This window comes from Thunnus albacares, chromosome 2, assembly GCF_914725855.1.
Source record: "Thunnus albacares chromosome 2, fThuAlb1.1, whole genome shotgun sequence".
Lineage (NCBI taxonomy): Eukaryota > Metazoa > Chordata > Actinopteri > Scombriformes > Scombridae > Thunnus > Thunnus albacares.
Window position 1 is genome coordinate 8,192,040 of NC_058107.1, and position 16,286 is coordinate 8,208,325.

Here is a 16,286-nt window from a genome sequence, read left to right on the forward strand (position 1 = left end):
ATCTTGTCTATGAAAAAGGTTAAAAACCTTTGACAGTCTGCATTTGAAGTAATAGGCACACCAGGAGAACCAGTGGTCGATCAGTGGACTTAAATGGGCATCTAGGCTTGTGCTGGTTGGAAGTGATGAGCTCTGAAAAATATTTTGCTCTTGCATCTTTAATTGCACTGTTATAAGATTGTAATAAAAATTTTATAGCTCATAGTGTACCGAGAGCTTTGGTTTCTTCCACTGTCTCTCAACCTTCCTACATTCCCTTTTAATGCCACAGATTCTTTCAGTAATCCAAGGTGATACAATAGATTATTTGGATTTAAATAAACATTTTAGAAGAGAAACCATATCTTAAGCAATTGTGCACATATCATAGAAGCAGTTCACTAAGTCATTTGTGTTTGAGAGCAAATGTAAGGATTCACCAGACTTCACAAATAATGAGGAAAATTTTGAAGCACTAGTGTCATTAAAGATGCGTGAGCAAATTTCCAGCTTATGAAGATTCCTGTTCACACAGAGTTAAAAACAAGACAGAGATGATTAGAGATAAAAACATCACTTAAAACCAAAGATGATAAATCCAGATTCAAAGTAAAAACTAAGTCCAATGTATGGCCACACTTATGAGTGGGGCCTGGCACATGTTGAGTGAAATTAAAAGACTCCGTAATGTTTAAAAATTCAGTAGCAAAGCCATCAGAAATATCATCAACGTGGATGTCAAAGTCACCAGCAATTGAAACTCTGTCATGATAAACTGAGGATAATAACTGACAGTGTGGGCAAAATCAGTATTGCTGGATTGTGGAGGACGATAAAGGACAAACAACAGGATCTATGCAATAAGATTTTAGGACAAGGGCCTCAAAGCTAGTGAGATTGTTGGAAGGTAACAGGCCACATTTAAAAAGATTTTTTAAATACAACACCTAGCCCACCACCCCGACTACGAGCCCTGGGAGAGCTGATAAAATCATAATCCTGGCGGGTATCATTCTAAAAACAAGCTATGCTCACCTGGTTACCAGGTCTCAGCAAGAAACATAAAGTCAAGATTTTCGGATAAAATAAAATCATTTTAAAAAATGTCTTATTTTAAAGTGGGCATATATTTAAAAGAGCTAATTTGACATCAGAAGTAATAGGCACGGCAGTTTTAGCAACTAGAGAAATAGGTTCCTCTTGGTTAGGTGAGTCTTTCTAAGTACCTGATTTTCAGGCAGGATGACCAAAATTAGGAATTTCAGGTTTCACCAGTTGAAAGTTTAAAAACTCTTTATTTTCAAGATTTTTTTTTTTTTTTTTTTTTTACAATAAAACCACATATCCGAGAGTACATTTACATTTTCTTCAGAGTATGAATCACAAACATTTTACAGTTGCCACTCCATGACAGCAGTTATAGTTCAAGTGTAAAAACATTTGATTTGTATATTAATATTTTCATGAACAAGTAAATGAAGTGCAAACTATTCTGCATTTTATTGTACTATTCAAAAAGAACAGGGGAGTTAATCAGCTGCAGGTACTTATTTTGAATGACTTGAATGCTGTAGAGAAAAGGGCATTAAATCAAATAATATCCCATGTACTGATAAATGTGGCACATCACATGACAACATCATTCATCTTCAGGCTGACAGGAGACATTCTGTGTGTCAAAGGGGATCCTGAGGTGATGGATGGAGATGTTCTCCTGACAGCAGGCTGGTTTGTCCCATCTTCACTCACTGCTACTCTTCATCCAAACAGCAACAGCAGCACGATACAGACCGAATTCACTGCAATCAATGGCACTGCAGGGCAAGTAGACACACAGTAGACGACATGATCAGCATCAGCCATTAGACTTGTGAACAGCCACAGTACAAGAAAGGGTCAGTTTACCTCGTGTATAGACTGATAAATGCACTTTGCCTTTGTGGTGTTGGATATTGTTGGCCAGCTACAGACCGGCCTCTGCCATGAATCCTGTATTTAAACTCTTTCTAACACTGTCATATTTGTATTCTTTCTTTTTATTATGTGTGTTAATGAATTGTATTGTGTAGTATGTGTCACTCATCGTTTAAGAGTGAGTGAATGAGTGTGTGTGTGTGTGTGTGTGTGTGGACACATACCTCTCATCACTGTCCTCACAGAGCGAATAAGGTTCATCAGCTGCTCTTTGATACCTGGTTCATCACCAAACCCTCCGACACTTTGGTCCACTCCCCAGCCAACTAATGATCAGATAATGTAAATAAAAGAAACATAGATTATGCTTAGAATGAGTAGTTTTCTTTAAATTAGAAAGACACTTTTGAAATAGTCATGCTCATTTAGATTATTATTTGAAGAAACTGCAACACGTTTTCTGTCTATTTGTTGTTTTATCAGTATTTTCATTCCACAGTTTTGTACTTCAGTCTGTACTGTATCATTGTAGCGCCTCGGCTTTGCTAATAAAGTTTATTGAAGTAGGCTATTTAAACCAGTAGGCTATTAAACCAATATTCATCTGCTATATTAAAACGATATAGAAACTCTCTCTCAGCTGTCCATTGAAGGCAGGTACACCAACTTTAAGCTGCGTTACCTTTCACTGAACATTAAAATGTTTTTACATTTCCTCTGTTTGGTTGCTAGCTGGTTACCACTAGCTAATTTAATGACTAGTTGAAATGACACTTGACGGCGTATATTATTTTACAGCCACTTACTTTTACTTAGAAATCTTTCCTCGTGTAATACAGCCACCGCATTCACACACAGGATTGCCGCTTGAATGAGGGAGTACAAGGAAAAAGCCATGATGTCTCAACAAGCAGTTAGCTGTGAGTTAGCAGAAACTATTTAGGTCTGACGTAGCCTACGGTGGTGGAGAAAGGACAAACTTCATGAATGCTAAGCATGTTGATTTTTCGCGGTCGTACAGATCAGATACACATTTACCAGGGTGCATTTATCTTGAGTATGCTTAAATCAAAGTATCACCACAATGCAAAATTAGTCAAAAATTAAGTCCTGAATTAAAAGTGTATAAAGTACAATAACCATTATTATGGAAAAAGCATTATCTGTAAAATGACTTAAAGATCCCCTCTTGTTTTCATGTGCTTGGAATAATAAATGGTATAATAAAGTCCTAAAAAAAATCCAGAATCTATGAATACACAAATGCTGTTAATTTCAAGTTTAACTGTTGGACACAAGATGTCGCTTAATTCACTGTTAAGTCCAGTGTTTATGCACTCAAGTTTCCACATCACACTGGCCCTCAATTGGCTCCAAACTAGTCATGATGTCACAAATCATGCTCACAGATACACCCCTTAACTCAGATTTAAGGTGAGCACAGAGAAATTTTCCCCCTTCAGCAGATGAATGTGAAAACAGCCTTTTAATGTCAGCCTCTGCACACACATCATCCTACACAGTGAAGCTCAAACATCCAACTCTAGGAACAAGAAGAAAAACACATTTTTGACTAGAGGGGGACTTTAAAGCAGCATAAGTAAAATGATGCAAAATGATCTCATCCATAGTATTTAATTGTATTGTTGGATTATAATTGATGCAATAATGTTGGAGGCGTTTTAAATGTAGCTGGTCATGGGGAAGCTAATTTGATTAGTTATATACTGTTGGTAGTTTAATTAGTAAGAATTGCAAACTAGGAACTACAGCTGTCACATAAAGTGGAGTAAAAAGTTTTTCCTGTAAAATGTAGTGAGGTGGATATAAAGTATCATACAATAAACATACTCAAATACCTCAAATTTGTGCTGTAGTAGAGTACTTCGGTAGATGTAGTTACTTCCCACCACTGCTTAGCTACCATCAGTACCTGTGCTACTCCACAAATTAAAACATCTGTTTACAAAAGAGTTATGGTGCAAGTTCAGATAAGTTACAACAAATTTACAGAAGTTCTTGTGTTTATCTGAGCAAATACTGTGCAGACTGAATCCATACAGTTTCCCTTATTTAATACAGAATTTGCTGCCAGTCTTCAGCTGTGCAAAAATGATCCACATCATCTACAATCAAAAAACACATCCCAGACAGAATCATGAGAATAAAAATCTTTATTAGTGTTTTATGAAGTCTGCATAATATGCCACACGCCTGAGAAGCTTATGGTCAGAAAAAAAAAAAAAAAAAAAGAACTGCTCTATCAATACCGCCCTCTACTGGTAAAACAACTGCGACATCTACTGTACTGACTGCTTTGCAAAAAGATTACTGTTAAATACACACATACTGTACTACTGTTATGTATATGTACGTCTGGTCCACGTCAGTTTTTGTAATGTATTTTTTCACATTCATATGTTGTAGGCCAAAGATAAAAACAATGTAACACTGGACCCTAACACATGGTTCATTTCCCCAAATCCAAACTTGACTAGGTGCACTTAAAGTACAATCACTAGTGCCAAAAGGTAAACACATTTACACCAAAAAGAAGGGAAATTCTGCCATTATTGTCATTATGTGGCTGTCACAGCATCAGCCACATAATGACAATAATGGCAGAGTTTAAGATAAAAAGTCTTGTTGTACATACTGTATTTTATAGACAGAACAAATACAATACACACATTAACACAGAATGTCCCAGTGTGCAGGCACATTTGCGCTTCTTTCCTCATGGAAGAACACTGGTCTCCTCCCATGTTTCTGTAACATTTGCAAAGCCAATTATATCTGGTTGACCTTAACCCGCTTGACTAAGCACCAAAAGGCTACAAGAGGTCATGTGGTTTATTCAAAAAAAGTGAAGAGATGAATGAACGGCCATTGCCAAGTTTTACATGCCACTGGAATCATTAAAACCTTTACAAGAAAGTAGATTTGGGGTTTTAGGCAAATCAGTTATTTTGTGTACTTTAAATGCACCAGATTTCTTTGGAAAAACAATGAATAGAAACAGGCTACACATCATGTGGGGCAGTGATTTCTTTTTTTTACTTTTTTTTTTCTTTTTTTTTTTTAAACCAAGACAAAGAGCTGCAATTGGAAATGAATTTCAACTGAACCTTTTGGGTAAAACGAAGGAATGATCCATGCCCTCCATGTCACTTTAGAAACAGCTGTGGTCTTGAAAATATTACTTTAATAAAAAGTGAACGACAGAAAATTTTAAGTATATTTATATATAAAAATACATGAGAATACAAAAAAGTAGCAAAACAATGGGGATATAGGCTAAAAACAGAATGAATTCATTGATACCTTCAATTTCTCCTGGTGAGACTTTTTAATGCTTCGCCTTGGAGAGCCCCAGGACTCCCAGTGTCGTGTCAAAGAGAGAAAAAAAGCTTTTGCTAACAGCTGATATTCTCTGGTCCCTGCCCAGTGCACCCTGCAAAAAGCCTGGCCAATGTCTCATTAGCTTCTGTACCAGGCTGTTCAGTGGGGATGCAAATCAACTAAACCCAGGACACTAAGAGTGCCATATAATGACAAAGAAATAAACTACAGCCTGACTGAGTTTGCAGTTTGTTTAGGGATTTACTTTTTTTAAACTAACATTCCTATTTGTCCGTTAAGAAGTATGTCTTACAACGACACACATCAAGAGTTATAAAAGGGCCGTTCTGGCAAACAGTGAAGTCAATTCAATCAAATTTCATAAACACATTGTGGCGTTTCCCTCAGAAGAGAACGGCCACCAAGGCCATCATTTCTTCACTAAGCCAACTCCCCCTGACAAAAAGATGGGGCCAAGTTTCCCAGAGAAAAGTAAACTTAGGTTCAGAACAATGGTTGGGGTGGGCTGGAACAAAAATCATTTTAGCATTCAAGCTCGTGTTACTCATACAAGCAATCTTCAATACTGAGAAACTATTCACAGATATTTTTGGTATTTCCCCTACTTCCTGGACTAAAAACCAATATACATTTTATTTGTACCACAAATAGATCTAATATTAAGGATTTGGGGAAAAGCAATTTAACAAGGTGCATGACATAGATGGGTAACAAAGTGCCAATTTTTTTTTTTTTACTGAAAAGTCTGTATGTGTGTGTTGTGAGTGCAACAGTGTAGGTGCATTTGTGTGAGTGTGTGTGTAAAGTTAAAAGAGGGATGTGGAACTGGGCCACAAATACTATGAAGAATGTTACAGAAAACTCATTCTGTGGGGTTTCCATTTTTTTCATGAAAGGACTTACAAGTTTAGAATTTAATGATCTTTGTAATGGGCTGCGTTTTTTGGGGGCGTTTCCTTAGCTGTTTAGGACATACTGGAGCAGCGTGCAGACGGGGAACCCATCTGGGTCAGAACCTTGTCCAGCCACTGCAGGGGACCGTTCAAATGCAGCTCGATCCAGCATGGAGTGCTTGTGACAGTCTGCCGCCTGTGAAACCAAAGACATACATTTTAATGTCTGAGCTGTGCTGACGCAGCCTTTTCACTCCTAACCACATGTGACTTGAGATATTTAATGCTATGTTTTAGTATGAACAGTATGTATTACTGTTTCCAAGAAGAGGATGTTGTGGTTAATAGGTCTCCACATGAAATGTATTGTGAAGGAAATGTGTGTGAAAACAAGTCTGACTCCCCTTCCCAAATGACAAGAAACATTCCTGGGTTGGATTTAACTATCTGAGTCAAGTGTGATGATGTCCTACATTGTCATTAATGACATAAGCTTCATGCTCCAAATGATAAAATAAATAAAACTTAACAATGCAGCTACTGAGGAAGCATTGACCTAATTCATTCATTAAAATTTCATTTCTCAATATATCCTTTCTTTAGTGGTAATAAAGCCATTATATGACCAGTAAGTCCAGTCAAAAATCTTTAACTAAAAGTTTTCACATTAAACAATTATTTGGTGTATATTTGGTTAAAAATAGTCATAACTACAATGAAATTTTCCACGTTTGAAAATCTTTTTTTTCATTTCAACGTGCTACATATCCATTCATTTTTAAACAAGGCCAGTTTTGGTGGCAGTGCTCACCTGTACTCGGCTCCCCAGCCTTTGACAAAGCTCATGCGGATGGTGCACATCCTTGTGAGCTGGTAGACGGCCTCGAAGCCCTGGTTCACTGACTGAGCAAGCAGGGCTGCAAATTCCTGGTTGTTGAAGATTTTTAGATTACAACCTAAGGGGACAAAGACGTACGCCGGGCAGCAGTTAATGTGGGTTGTCCCAGTGGCTCATAGGGACCAAAAACAGAAAAAAATCTTTGGGCCGTAACACACCAAGGTGGCATTTGGCCTTTGTGTGCCAGTGATCAACTATTGTCCACTGATTTTGTGGCATATTCATCATTATTGCATCTAGTCTTAATTGGTTTGAACTGATCACAAAGACGCCAACTACAAGCTTTCCTGAGATATCTTTCAAGCATAATGGATGTAGATAATTGATACTGAAGCTACATTTTTGAGGTGTTTCAGGGTACATCTGCTGAGTGTGCACAGCCTCGTTCAGCACTGTTTTGATTTACCTGGAAAGAGCTACTAATAGTTCTTAAGGTCAACAGACAATTTTTTTTAAAACCCAGCTAATTCCACTGATTGCTACACATGTGACAACTTCAGCTCTTTACCTGGAGGAATTTTACACACTGTTGCTGGATGCCAGCCATACCGCTGATTGCAGTTTGGACTCTGGACAAAGATGGCGCTATCACTTAGGCACTCAGCAAATACTTCCCCTCCAATGTAGTAGAGTCTAACTCCTCTTCCTGTAAACACAGAGACATACACACATCAGAATCCATTTGCTCATCAAGTACAATAAACCTTTGTCTTAAAACAAGATTTGAGAGTATGCATGTCTATACTGGTGAAATTGTTTTGAAAGCTAATGCAAACTGGAGGAGGCTAACAGGTGGGTTACTGACAATTTATTACTGTGAAGCTACATGAAGCTGTGCCATACCTATGTGCCTCCGGGTCATCTCCACAGTGGCATTCCTGTTGACATTAGACAGCAGGCCCAGGCAGAAACGTTCAGAGTTTGATGGGTCTGTGAATCCGTCCACTGTCAGTGAGGGCTGAGAGGCATGGAACGTCTCCCCCACACGTTGGTTGAGCTCGTAGTAGGCTATTGAGCACCAAAAGGCCGGCTCTGAGTAAGTCACCGGCTGCAGGTCTACAGTAGAGGAAAGGCCAGTGAGATTCACCTCAAATACCCTCAATTTGATAAAACACTGTTTACATTCTGATAAAAAGATCTTACTAGGTGACAGACTATGATGTACTAATTGTTGTTTGCTCTGCCTGGCATCAGTGTTTATATCGTTTCAGTTGGGAAAGATTTGCATCTTACCCATGCTGTGATTGACAGGAGACAGAGTGCTGGGGGAAAGCTCTGCTGGAGAACCTGGCAAAGCAAACAGGAAGTCAACAATCTGACTGAGTGCACAAGAGGTCATAACATAGGTAAAAGGTGGATCAGATCAAAGATTCATGATGAAGCTGGTGACTGACTTGCAATGGAATGCTAAAATGCTACTGTAAACAGACTTGTTTACATCAGGATGATTACCAAAGATGCTGTTTCCATGACACTAGCCTTGTCTCCACTTCCCAAATATTAGTTTGTTGAGATTATACAGTTTCAGTATATCTTAATTGATTGCATAATGAACTAAATAAATGATGCATAGACAATATTCAGCATGTTGCTGCTGTTATCGTTACTCTTTACGGCACATCAAAAATGCAAACACACTTGGATCTACAAGCTGCTATGTTGTGATCCAAAGGATGTGCCATGCTTTAATAGTATAACTTTTACTCAAATGTATTTTACAGTCAAAAACTCAAGATGCCACCAGCTTTGAATGGAATAATAGGTAGCATTGCAACGCTCTCAAACTATTTGGTATTGTCATGAATCTTTGATATAAGATTGGCTTTTAATAACTGTGTTGCCTAATGTTTATTTAACTATTTGGTGGGGAAAAAAACCAACAGATCTATTCCATGTAAACAAACATTTTGACCTGGCTGGAGTGGAGATGCAGACAGACGAGGGATGTAGGAGGGGGTGCTAGTCTAGTGTACCTGTGTCCATACTTTGATTCATCTGTTGATCGCTGGCCTCCCCATCCTCACTGATGTAGCCTGGCGGAGGTGTTTCTGTTCAAATGATACAGGGAGAAAAAAAAAAAAGATTTGGTGTTATCATAATTTAATACAGCTGTTCAACCGACTGAACACAGATAAACATACTTTTACTAATATCACCATTTCTCTCCTGAAGTGATGTAAATAGTAGAAGCAGACGAAATTCACAGCTTTTACTTGTATTTCAAAAATAATGCACCTCATACTAACCCCAGAATAAAGAGAATCACTTTACATAAACAAACTAGAGATACTAAATAATATAGTGCATACTTCACTTTCAGACTTCTTTCAGCACATCTTGTAACCAGCAGTGCATTGTCAAATATAATCACTCCCATCCAGTGCAAAGATAAACTAACCTGGTATATAGTTGTTTGGAGGTTCAATTCCTGCAGGAAAGTTTGTGTTCTCAGGTATGGAATGAGTGTAGTCATCCAGAGGTGGCAGCTCTGTCAGGATTTCTGAGTGTCTTGGCACAAGAACAGGAGGCAGCACTACATTGTTGGGTAAAAGAGTCAAAAGATCAGTGGAGATGAATTAGACTCATATCAGCTGTATACTTTTCCAAAATGATTGTCAATTATTTTAGTTAACAAGTTCTTTGAAATAAATTTTACTTTTTTTACATTTGCAACAGCAAAGATGGAATACTCGAACTTCCCATTGAAACATAAACTGAAATCTTAAACTGATTGATGGCTTTTTAAGGCAGGATGAAGCAGGTTCTATTGCAGAAACTGAAACTCTCATGAGAACAGTTCGATATTTTGAAAAATATGCTTCTTCACTTTGTTGCTGAGAGTTAGATGAGAAGATTGACACACTCTCATGTCTGTACAATAAACATGAAGTTACAACCAGCAGCCAGTTGGCTAAGCAGAAAGACTGTAAACAGCTAGCCTGGCTCTGTCCACAGGTAACAAAATCCACCTAACAGCACCTCTACAGTTCACTAATTAACATGTTTTATCTCCTTTGTTTAATCTCTTCAAAAACTGGGGTGTTTTCTGGAATTTTGTTACCCATTTTGCCAGTCTTTATGCTACACTTAACGAACCAGCTGCTGTCTGTAGCTTCAAAATAAGTGTACAGACATGACCTTGTATTGATTGCATTTCCCAAAGTGTCGAACTATTCTTTCAGTTGACAAAAAGGAGGAAGTCTCAAAATAAAAAAAATTTTTAAAAAAAGTGTGCAACAGAGACTAGCCCATTTTTCAGATAATGGACCAAAACTGTCTCAGTTTGCATCACACTAATGCTGTGGTCACTGTTAAGTTAAAGAAAACGCTACAAAGTCAAATAACAAATATATTTAAAATATTACTGCTCAGCATACAGTTAAACTTTACTGATCTCAGTGGGTGCCAACAGATTTAAGAGGAAACAATCATGCAGAAAACATTGAAATATGAGGACATGTCTATGTTTGAAGTGATAAACATCCACAGGACAGAATCATCTCACCTGGGGTCTCCACCCTCTGGTAGTGGTAGGGGTTGATGCAGACCTCATCCTTCTTGAGGTGGAAGGCATACTCACAGGCCTCGATGGCGCGCAGCTCGTGGTGGCTGTGAAGGTCCGGCCATCGCCACAAACGGCAGTAGATAACATGGGGAAGCCCCTTCCTGTGGGAGACCTGCAGGCGGCCATCCAGGGATCTGATTGGACAGCAAACAGGAGATGGAGGTGAGACAGGTAGGAGATACACAGGAGAGGGAGATGACATATAATATGGCCAGGTAAGGGAGGGAAATGGAAATGGATTGGATTGAGTGGCGAGAACGAAACAAAGATGTTCTCAATGTCCGTCACCTCAAACATTGTAATGACAACTCTCCCACATCAAAGTTGTATGCAACACCATACAATAGTTGAGGATAGTCACCTGGTTTGGTCAGGGTAGCTGTATAGGCCTGATGTATCCCACTGTTCTATCGTATTTGGTGTACTCAGTCCCCATATTTCAGAGCAATTGCTGTGCACAGAGAAAACAACAAAACAAAAACAAAAAACAAATGATAAACATGGGACATGGCTCATTGAGAATTATCAGTATGGGTAATGTGAACATTAAAAGGCCTCTTTTATTGGAGTCTTGTGGCAAAACAAAGACATCAAATTAGGGATGCAAATTTTAAGCAGTTTCTTTAATTGACAGTCAGCCGTGTTACCAATCGATTATCGGTTAATCATTAACAATTTCTGAAATATGCTGGACACTTTTCCATTATAAAACCATATTAAACACTAACTAGACCTATGTTCCACACAAAATCATGAGGCTACATTAGTAATTAATTCAAATAACAGATGAAAACCAAGTTACTTGAATGATAAATTAAATAACAAAATAATGACTTTAAGGTATAATGTTGAAGATTTTCATTTAAATAAATGTCTGTTAAGTCACTATCCATCGCTGAATGAGATGACACAATGGTGACTGAGCCTATGATCTGCTGATGAACGCTCTTGTATTTTTAGTATTATGATTATTACGAACCGGGTGTCGATGGTGACTTTCCTGCCATGCATTCAAATCACAAGCGGCGCAGATAGTGATGCGTTTTCCATCACTCAGTGGTTGATCCACCAGAGAGGGTAGGCAGACCTAACACAACAGACTCGCTTTTTGATATGCTTGCGCTAGCGTGACATCACACAGCGACAGGGGGCGGAGCTGTAGCGAGGTTACATCGCCGTCTATGTCTCTCTCCTCTGCTCGCCTCTGTCTATCTCTGTGTCGTGGATGTACAAATAGCTGCAGGTCTGAGCTTTGGCTGAGGGGTCAGTGCAGTCGTCTGTGGTCTGGGAGACTGGGGTTAGAGACTTGGTGTGGGAAACCTACTTCAATAAACTATTTTGCGAAGAACTCTTATTTTAACACTTTAATATCCTAAAATTAAAAGTGTAATAAATACAAAAAACAGATTGTTACGCCTATTTGCGCTTATTCAAATACAAATAACTTTGCTGCCTCAACAAATACAGATACAAATACAAATACCAGGCTCTCTGCACATCCCTGACAGCGACACTGTTTAGATCTCTGGGAGTGAGGTCAAGTGAGGTCTAAAAACACACCTACAATTAAAGCTGGATGCCATATGGTGCCGCCAGAGTAAACAAAACTAAGATCTTCGAGATTGCCACTTTAATTTAAAATAATGGAGCTGCCACTCTGGTCTGTTGCTGTCTATTCAACAACTGGCCAGAAAAACACAGCAAATGGTTGCACAAGTTCCAGCTTCATTAGAGAACATAATTAGATCAGACTAGATCTGTTTACATTTAATCAACATTGCTGCAACCCTCAATAGTAAATACCCCCTTAGGTTATCGTATAAATGTAAAAACAGGTAACCCCAAGACAGACTTCAGTCTGACTGGTTTAATATAAAATAATCTGCATACCTGATCTACATGATGGAGTGATGTGTGTTCACTGCAGCTAACATTAATCCAGCTGCTAGTAACAGCATAGACGCACAAATACTGTCACTCCAACTTTATCAGTCCATTTATTGCCACCACTAAAATGCATTTATACTCAGACCAGGGGAATGTCACTCATATAGTTGATTACTTTTGCGTTGATTTTATTGGAAAAGTGTAATTAGAGTCCTGCTTATCCTGGATGTTAGCATCGTAGCGCTGCTTACTGTTGTCTGACACTCAGCTCTCAGCCTGCATTAGTCGAGCAGCTGCTTCTGTTCAAGATGCTAGTTTAGCGTTAGCATGAGCCTCAGATAGCTCAACTGGACATCCACCAGCCAACAACTCTGTGAAATTTTCAGAACTTTATGCTTCAAAGTTCATCAACACGACACAGTGAGCAGAGCGAGGCACGCTGCAACTTTTTTCTTCCTTGAATGGCAGGGAGGTGCATTTGTTTTACAATTAGTGTGGCCCTTACAGCCAACTAATTAAAGAATAAGAAGCTCCACCTAGTGGCGCAACCGTGTACAACAGCAAATCTACACATTTTGACTGTTATACCGCATGTCCCCCATCTTCTGCATTATTGGTTGTTATATTTTTAATTGGTTAAATTATTAATGGCAATTAATCGATAATCGAGTAATCATTGACATCCCTACATCAAATTCATTTTCAGTGTGGAAATGAAAGATGACAACTTCAAATAAGAGAAGCCTTTCTTGACAGAATTAAGGAAAGAAACATAACATGAAATCTGCTAACACACAATGAGACTGCTGGTGAGACAAAGAGCATTCTTCGACAGTGTGGCATTGTATCAAACACTGGAAAAAAAACTTTCTCACTACAGTCATTTATGTCAGAAGTTATCTGGAGACATTCAAACAAACACTGAAGACACACAATGGCACAACAGAGGGGAAAACAGGGGACCTTGGGGAAAAAAAATCTTTTTCAGACATTCTCAAAACATTCACAAGAAAATGGCCAAAAAAATAAGACATCAAAACATGGAATGAGAAAGAATGAGAGTCTTGCTTCTGAATAACAGGACAATAACACAATTCTACATGTTAAATACTACAAAAACACAACAACATGTACTAGATTTAATTACTTTAGTGGGATCTCAACTACCAAAATTGCAATACTCTGCTTCATGATAGGACAGGAAACCAACTTTTGTCCACCAGCCATAGTAGCACCTAGAGCCTAAAATCCATGGCTTTTCACTATTTTCAGGAAACAAGGTGTTAAGAGTAGAATCAACCCAGATAATGAATGGGCAATAGCCGAAGTGGCGAGCAGGTTAGACAAGCTCCCCATTCACAATCAAAATGTAATAACATATGTATGGCTGGTGGCAATGCCCCAATCCGGCATTATTTTGTGTTTGTAACTCACTCTTTCTCATGTAGATATCCTCTACAAGAAATAAAGTCATTCACATCAAGCCAGCCACTGTATCTCTACAAACATAACAGTGCAGCCTAGAACAATTCTCAGGCGATAACAACCAACTCACTATCTGTAGACACACAAACATCTTACGTGGTACTTGGCGGTACATCAGTGAGGAATGAATCTGTTAACACAGTGTTCCCACTGAACATGAGTCTGGCCATCAAGGCTGGCTGGCTGATAAAGAGAACATCTTCTCTCACCCCTTTTAACGACTCCCTCCCATGAAAGTAATAGTAACCACCCAACTGTTAGTACAGTTGTAAACAAATAGTGATTTTCTTCATTTTGTACTCAATTTGAATGGCTTGATTTTATGCTTTAATATTTTTCATCCCCTACACATGCCATTTCACATTTTGCCAATTATGGCCAGAAATTATAAAAACTGAATTAAGAGAAGTTCAAGATCAGCATCTACTAAGCAACGAAGGTTTCATGGTTTTATGTTAGGCAGTGAACTAAACACACAGAAATAAGTGCAAACAGCAGCAAGCTTTTCTTTGACCCATGGTTAAACACAAATTAAGTATTAGACGGTATACCTGGGGATGGTGACACACTTGGTGTTGCAGTTCTGTGTGGTAATAGCTTTCTCCAGCTCATCTAGCTGGCCTGTCTTCTTCAGCTTCTTCACTAAGCTCTTCACAGCCTTCTCGCACCATTTCTCCTCTTGCCCGTTCTGCTCTCCACCACCCGCACCACCTGGTCCGCTGGTTGACTTCTTCCAGCCCAGCAGCCTCTTCACCACAGGCGGGGTGAACGGCAAGATGGAGGACATCTTGGTTGGTCAAGCCGGAAGTCTCCAGAGGACTCAACACAAGCTCTCTCTCTCTCTCTCTCCCTCTCTCTTTCTCTCTCTCTCCCTCTCTCTCTCTCACACACACACACAGGCAGAGGGGACCAGGAGGCTACAGTTTGGGCCCTTGCTCTGATGGGGGCCCCGCTACTGACCAATGAGTCACAGGGTGGACGCCAGTGCTAGCAGGATATATTCAAAAGAGATGGAGACCTTAGGAGAAAGTCACACACAAAGTATTTCATTACAAACAAACATATAGTGGAGAATAACAGTATCTAAAAGCATCATCAATACAATAAAAAAGGCAGGTGTTGAAAATGAATAAAATAATAAGATTGCTTTGTCAGTAGCACTGCTAACGTTACATACAGTAAGTGCCTCTTGTATGAAGTTAAGCATTAGGTGAGTTGACCAAGCAGAAATGTCCACTTGTCACAAACACTGCTAGCAGGCTTGCAAAAACTTATAAAGTTAACAGACGGGGTGTGCCTCATACTGTCGACTCCCACACACGCAATCACGACAAGCTATGGATGAATATATCATCAATAACACGGGCATTGTGAGCGCTACCAAACGGATTTGAACAAGGGGAGTTATTTTGTGACAGGCCTGCTACCTGGTGGGGGGCCCTCAAATCACAACAGTCAATTCACCAACGTTAGCAATGAGAGTGAAACAACAAAAGACTGAAATAGTCTCAACTAAAACCGAAAAGCAATAAACTATAGTTAACGTAACTAAGCAGATATGAAGGGATTCGTGTCTCTCATCTGGCTAGGTGAGCTAACGTTAGCATAACTACGCTAGCTGGCAGCTTGTTATCAGAAATCCTTTTGTTGTGATCCGTGAAAAAAAGCTCCTGTGCAACAGTCCAGCCGCGCTACTTTGCTACCAAACGGCAGCTTGTCAAATAGATAAATACAAGCTGCGAACCCTCACGTAACATAAAACGCTATAGGTATTTAAGCAGGATCATAACGTTTTATTTCAACGTAACATTGGCCATTAAATGAATGTGACTTTTACTAATATAGAGACTACGGCACCAAAATGAGTTAGCATCTGGGACGAACTCTTCCAAACTGAGCTAACGGAGCTACATCTCTCACACTAAACAACATGCTTCAAAGTCGACAAAACAGCTCAAAGCAGTGCAATACTTACCCCAGTTTTTCACTCGAAAGCTCCGCTTTTTTAGGAAAAGCCTTGTAAACGCCCTGTTGGCATAAAAATGCCTGAACTATGTTGAACTGCTGCTGATTTTTGACCAGGCTTGTAGGCTCTTCTCAAGTTGCTACTAGTGCTAGTTACTGGAGGCTAGTTAGCCAGGGTAGGTAGACCGGAACAACATAACAAACATGATTGTTACGTAGGAGCGCTTTATCCCTCCTATCCAAAAAAACGATTGGAGGATTATAAAAAGACGTACTCTGAATACTGGCTGGTGTCCTTGACAATCCTTATTGTTTATTTGAAAGCATGAGTTTATAA

The 16,286-nt window shown here is 39.1% G+C and overlaps 2 protein-coding genes across 2 annotated transcripts; both read right to left on the reverse strand.

Moving 5' to 3' along the window:
- Positions 1-1,415: 1,415 nt before the first annotated feature.
- LOC122970222 (immediate early response 3-interacting protein 1) lies at positions 1,416-2,861 on the reverse strand. Its single transcript, XM_044336312.1, has 3 exons — positions 2,700-2,861; positions 2,118-2,219; positions 1,416-1,793 (listed from the first exon to the last, which is right to left on the reverse strand). Exons 1-3 carry the CDS (start codon positions 2,788-2,790, stop codon positions 1,738-1,740), a joined length of 249 nt encoding a protein of 82 aa, XP_044192247.1. The 5' UTR covers positions 2,791-2,861; the 3' UTR covers positions 1,416-1,737.
- A 1,188-nt stretch (positions 2,862-4,049) lies between these two features.
- Positions 4,050-16,156, reverse strand: LOC122991035 (mothers against decapentaplegic homolog 2). The gene is made up of 11 exons (XM_044364630.1): positions 15,960-16,156; positions 14,536-15,002; positions 10,974-11,063; positions 10,553-10,746; positions 9,446-9,580; positions 9,021-9,095; positions 8,281-8,334; positions 7,891-8,103; positions 7,556-7,693; positions 6,961-7,105; positions 4,050-6,345 (listed from the first exon to the last, which is right to left on the reverse strand). The coding sequence occupies exons 2-11, from the start codon at positions 14,769-14,771 to the stop codon at positions 6,222-6,224; spliced, it is 1,404 nt and encodes a 467-aa protein (XP_044220565.1). The 5' UTR covers positions 14,772-15,002; positions 15,960-16,156; the 3' UTR covers positions 4,050-6,221.
- Positions 16,157-16,286: the final 130 nt, after the last annotated feature.

What these genes read in the sequence shown, in the direction of transcription:
- LOC122970222 (XM_044336312.1), bottom strand. Translation starts at nt 2,790, where the DNA reads ATGGCTTTTTCCTTGTACTCCCTCATTCAAGCGGCAATCCTGTGTGTG. An exon ending in GGAAAGATTTCTAAGTAAAA is followed by an intron (nt 2,220 to 2,699) that starts GTAAGTGGCTGT and finishes TCTGATCATTAG; the next exon opens with TTGGCTGGGGAGTGGACCAA. An exon ending in TGTGAGGACAGTGATGAGAG is followed by an intron (nt 1,794 to 2,117) that starts GTATGTGTCCAC and finishes CTTGCCCTGCAG; the next exon opens with TGCCATTGATTGCAGTGAAT.
- LOC122991035 (XM_044364630.1), bottom strand. Translation starts at nt 14,771, where the DNA reads ATGTCCTCCATCTTGCCGTTCACCCCGCCTGTGGTGAAGAGGCTGCTG. An exon ending in CCAGAGGGTGGAGACCCCAG is followed by an intron (nt 9,581 to 10,552) that starts GTGAGATGATTC and finishes CCAACAATGTAG; the next exon opens with TGCTGCCTCCTGTTCTTGTG. An exon ending in AGTGTGTAAAATTCCTCCAG is followed by an intron (nt 7,106 to 7,555) that starts GTAAAGAGCTGA and finishes TTGTCCCCTTAG; the next exon opens with GTTGTAATCTAAAAATCTTC.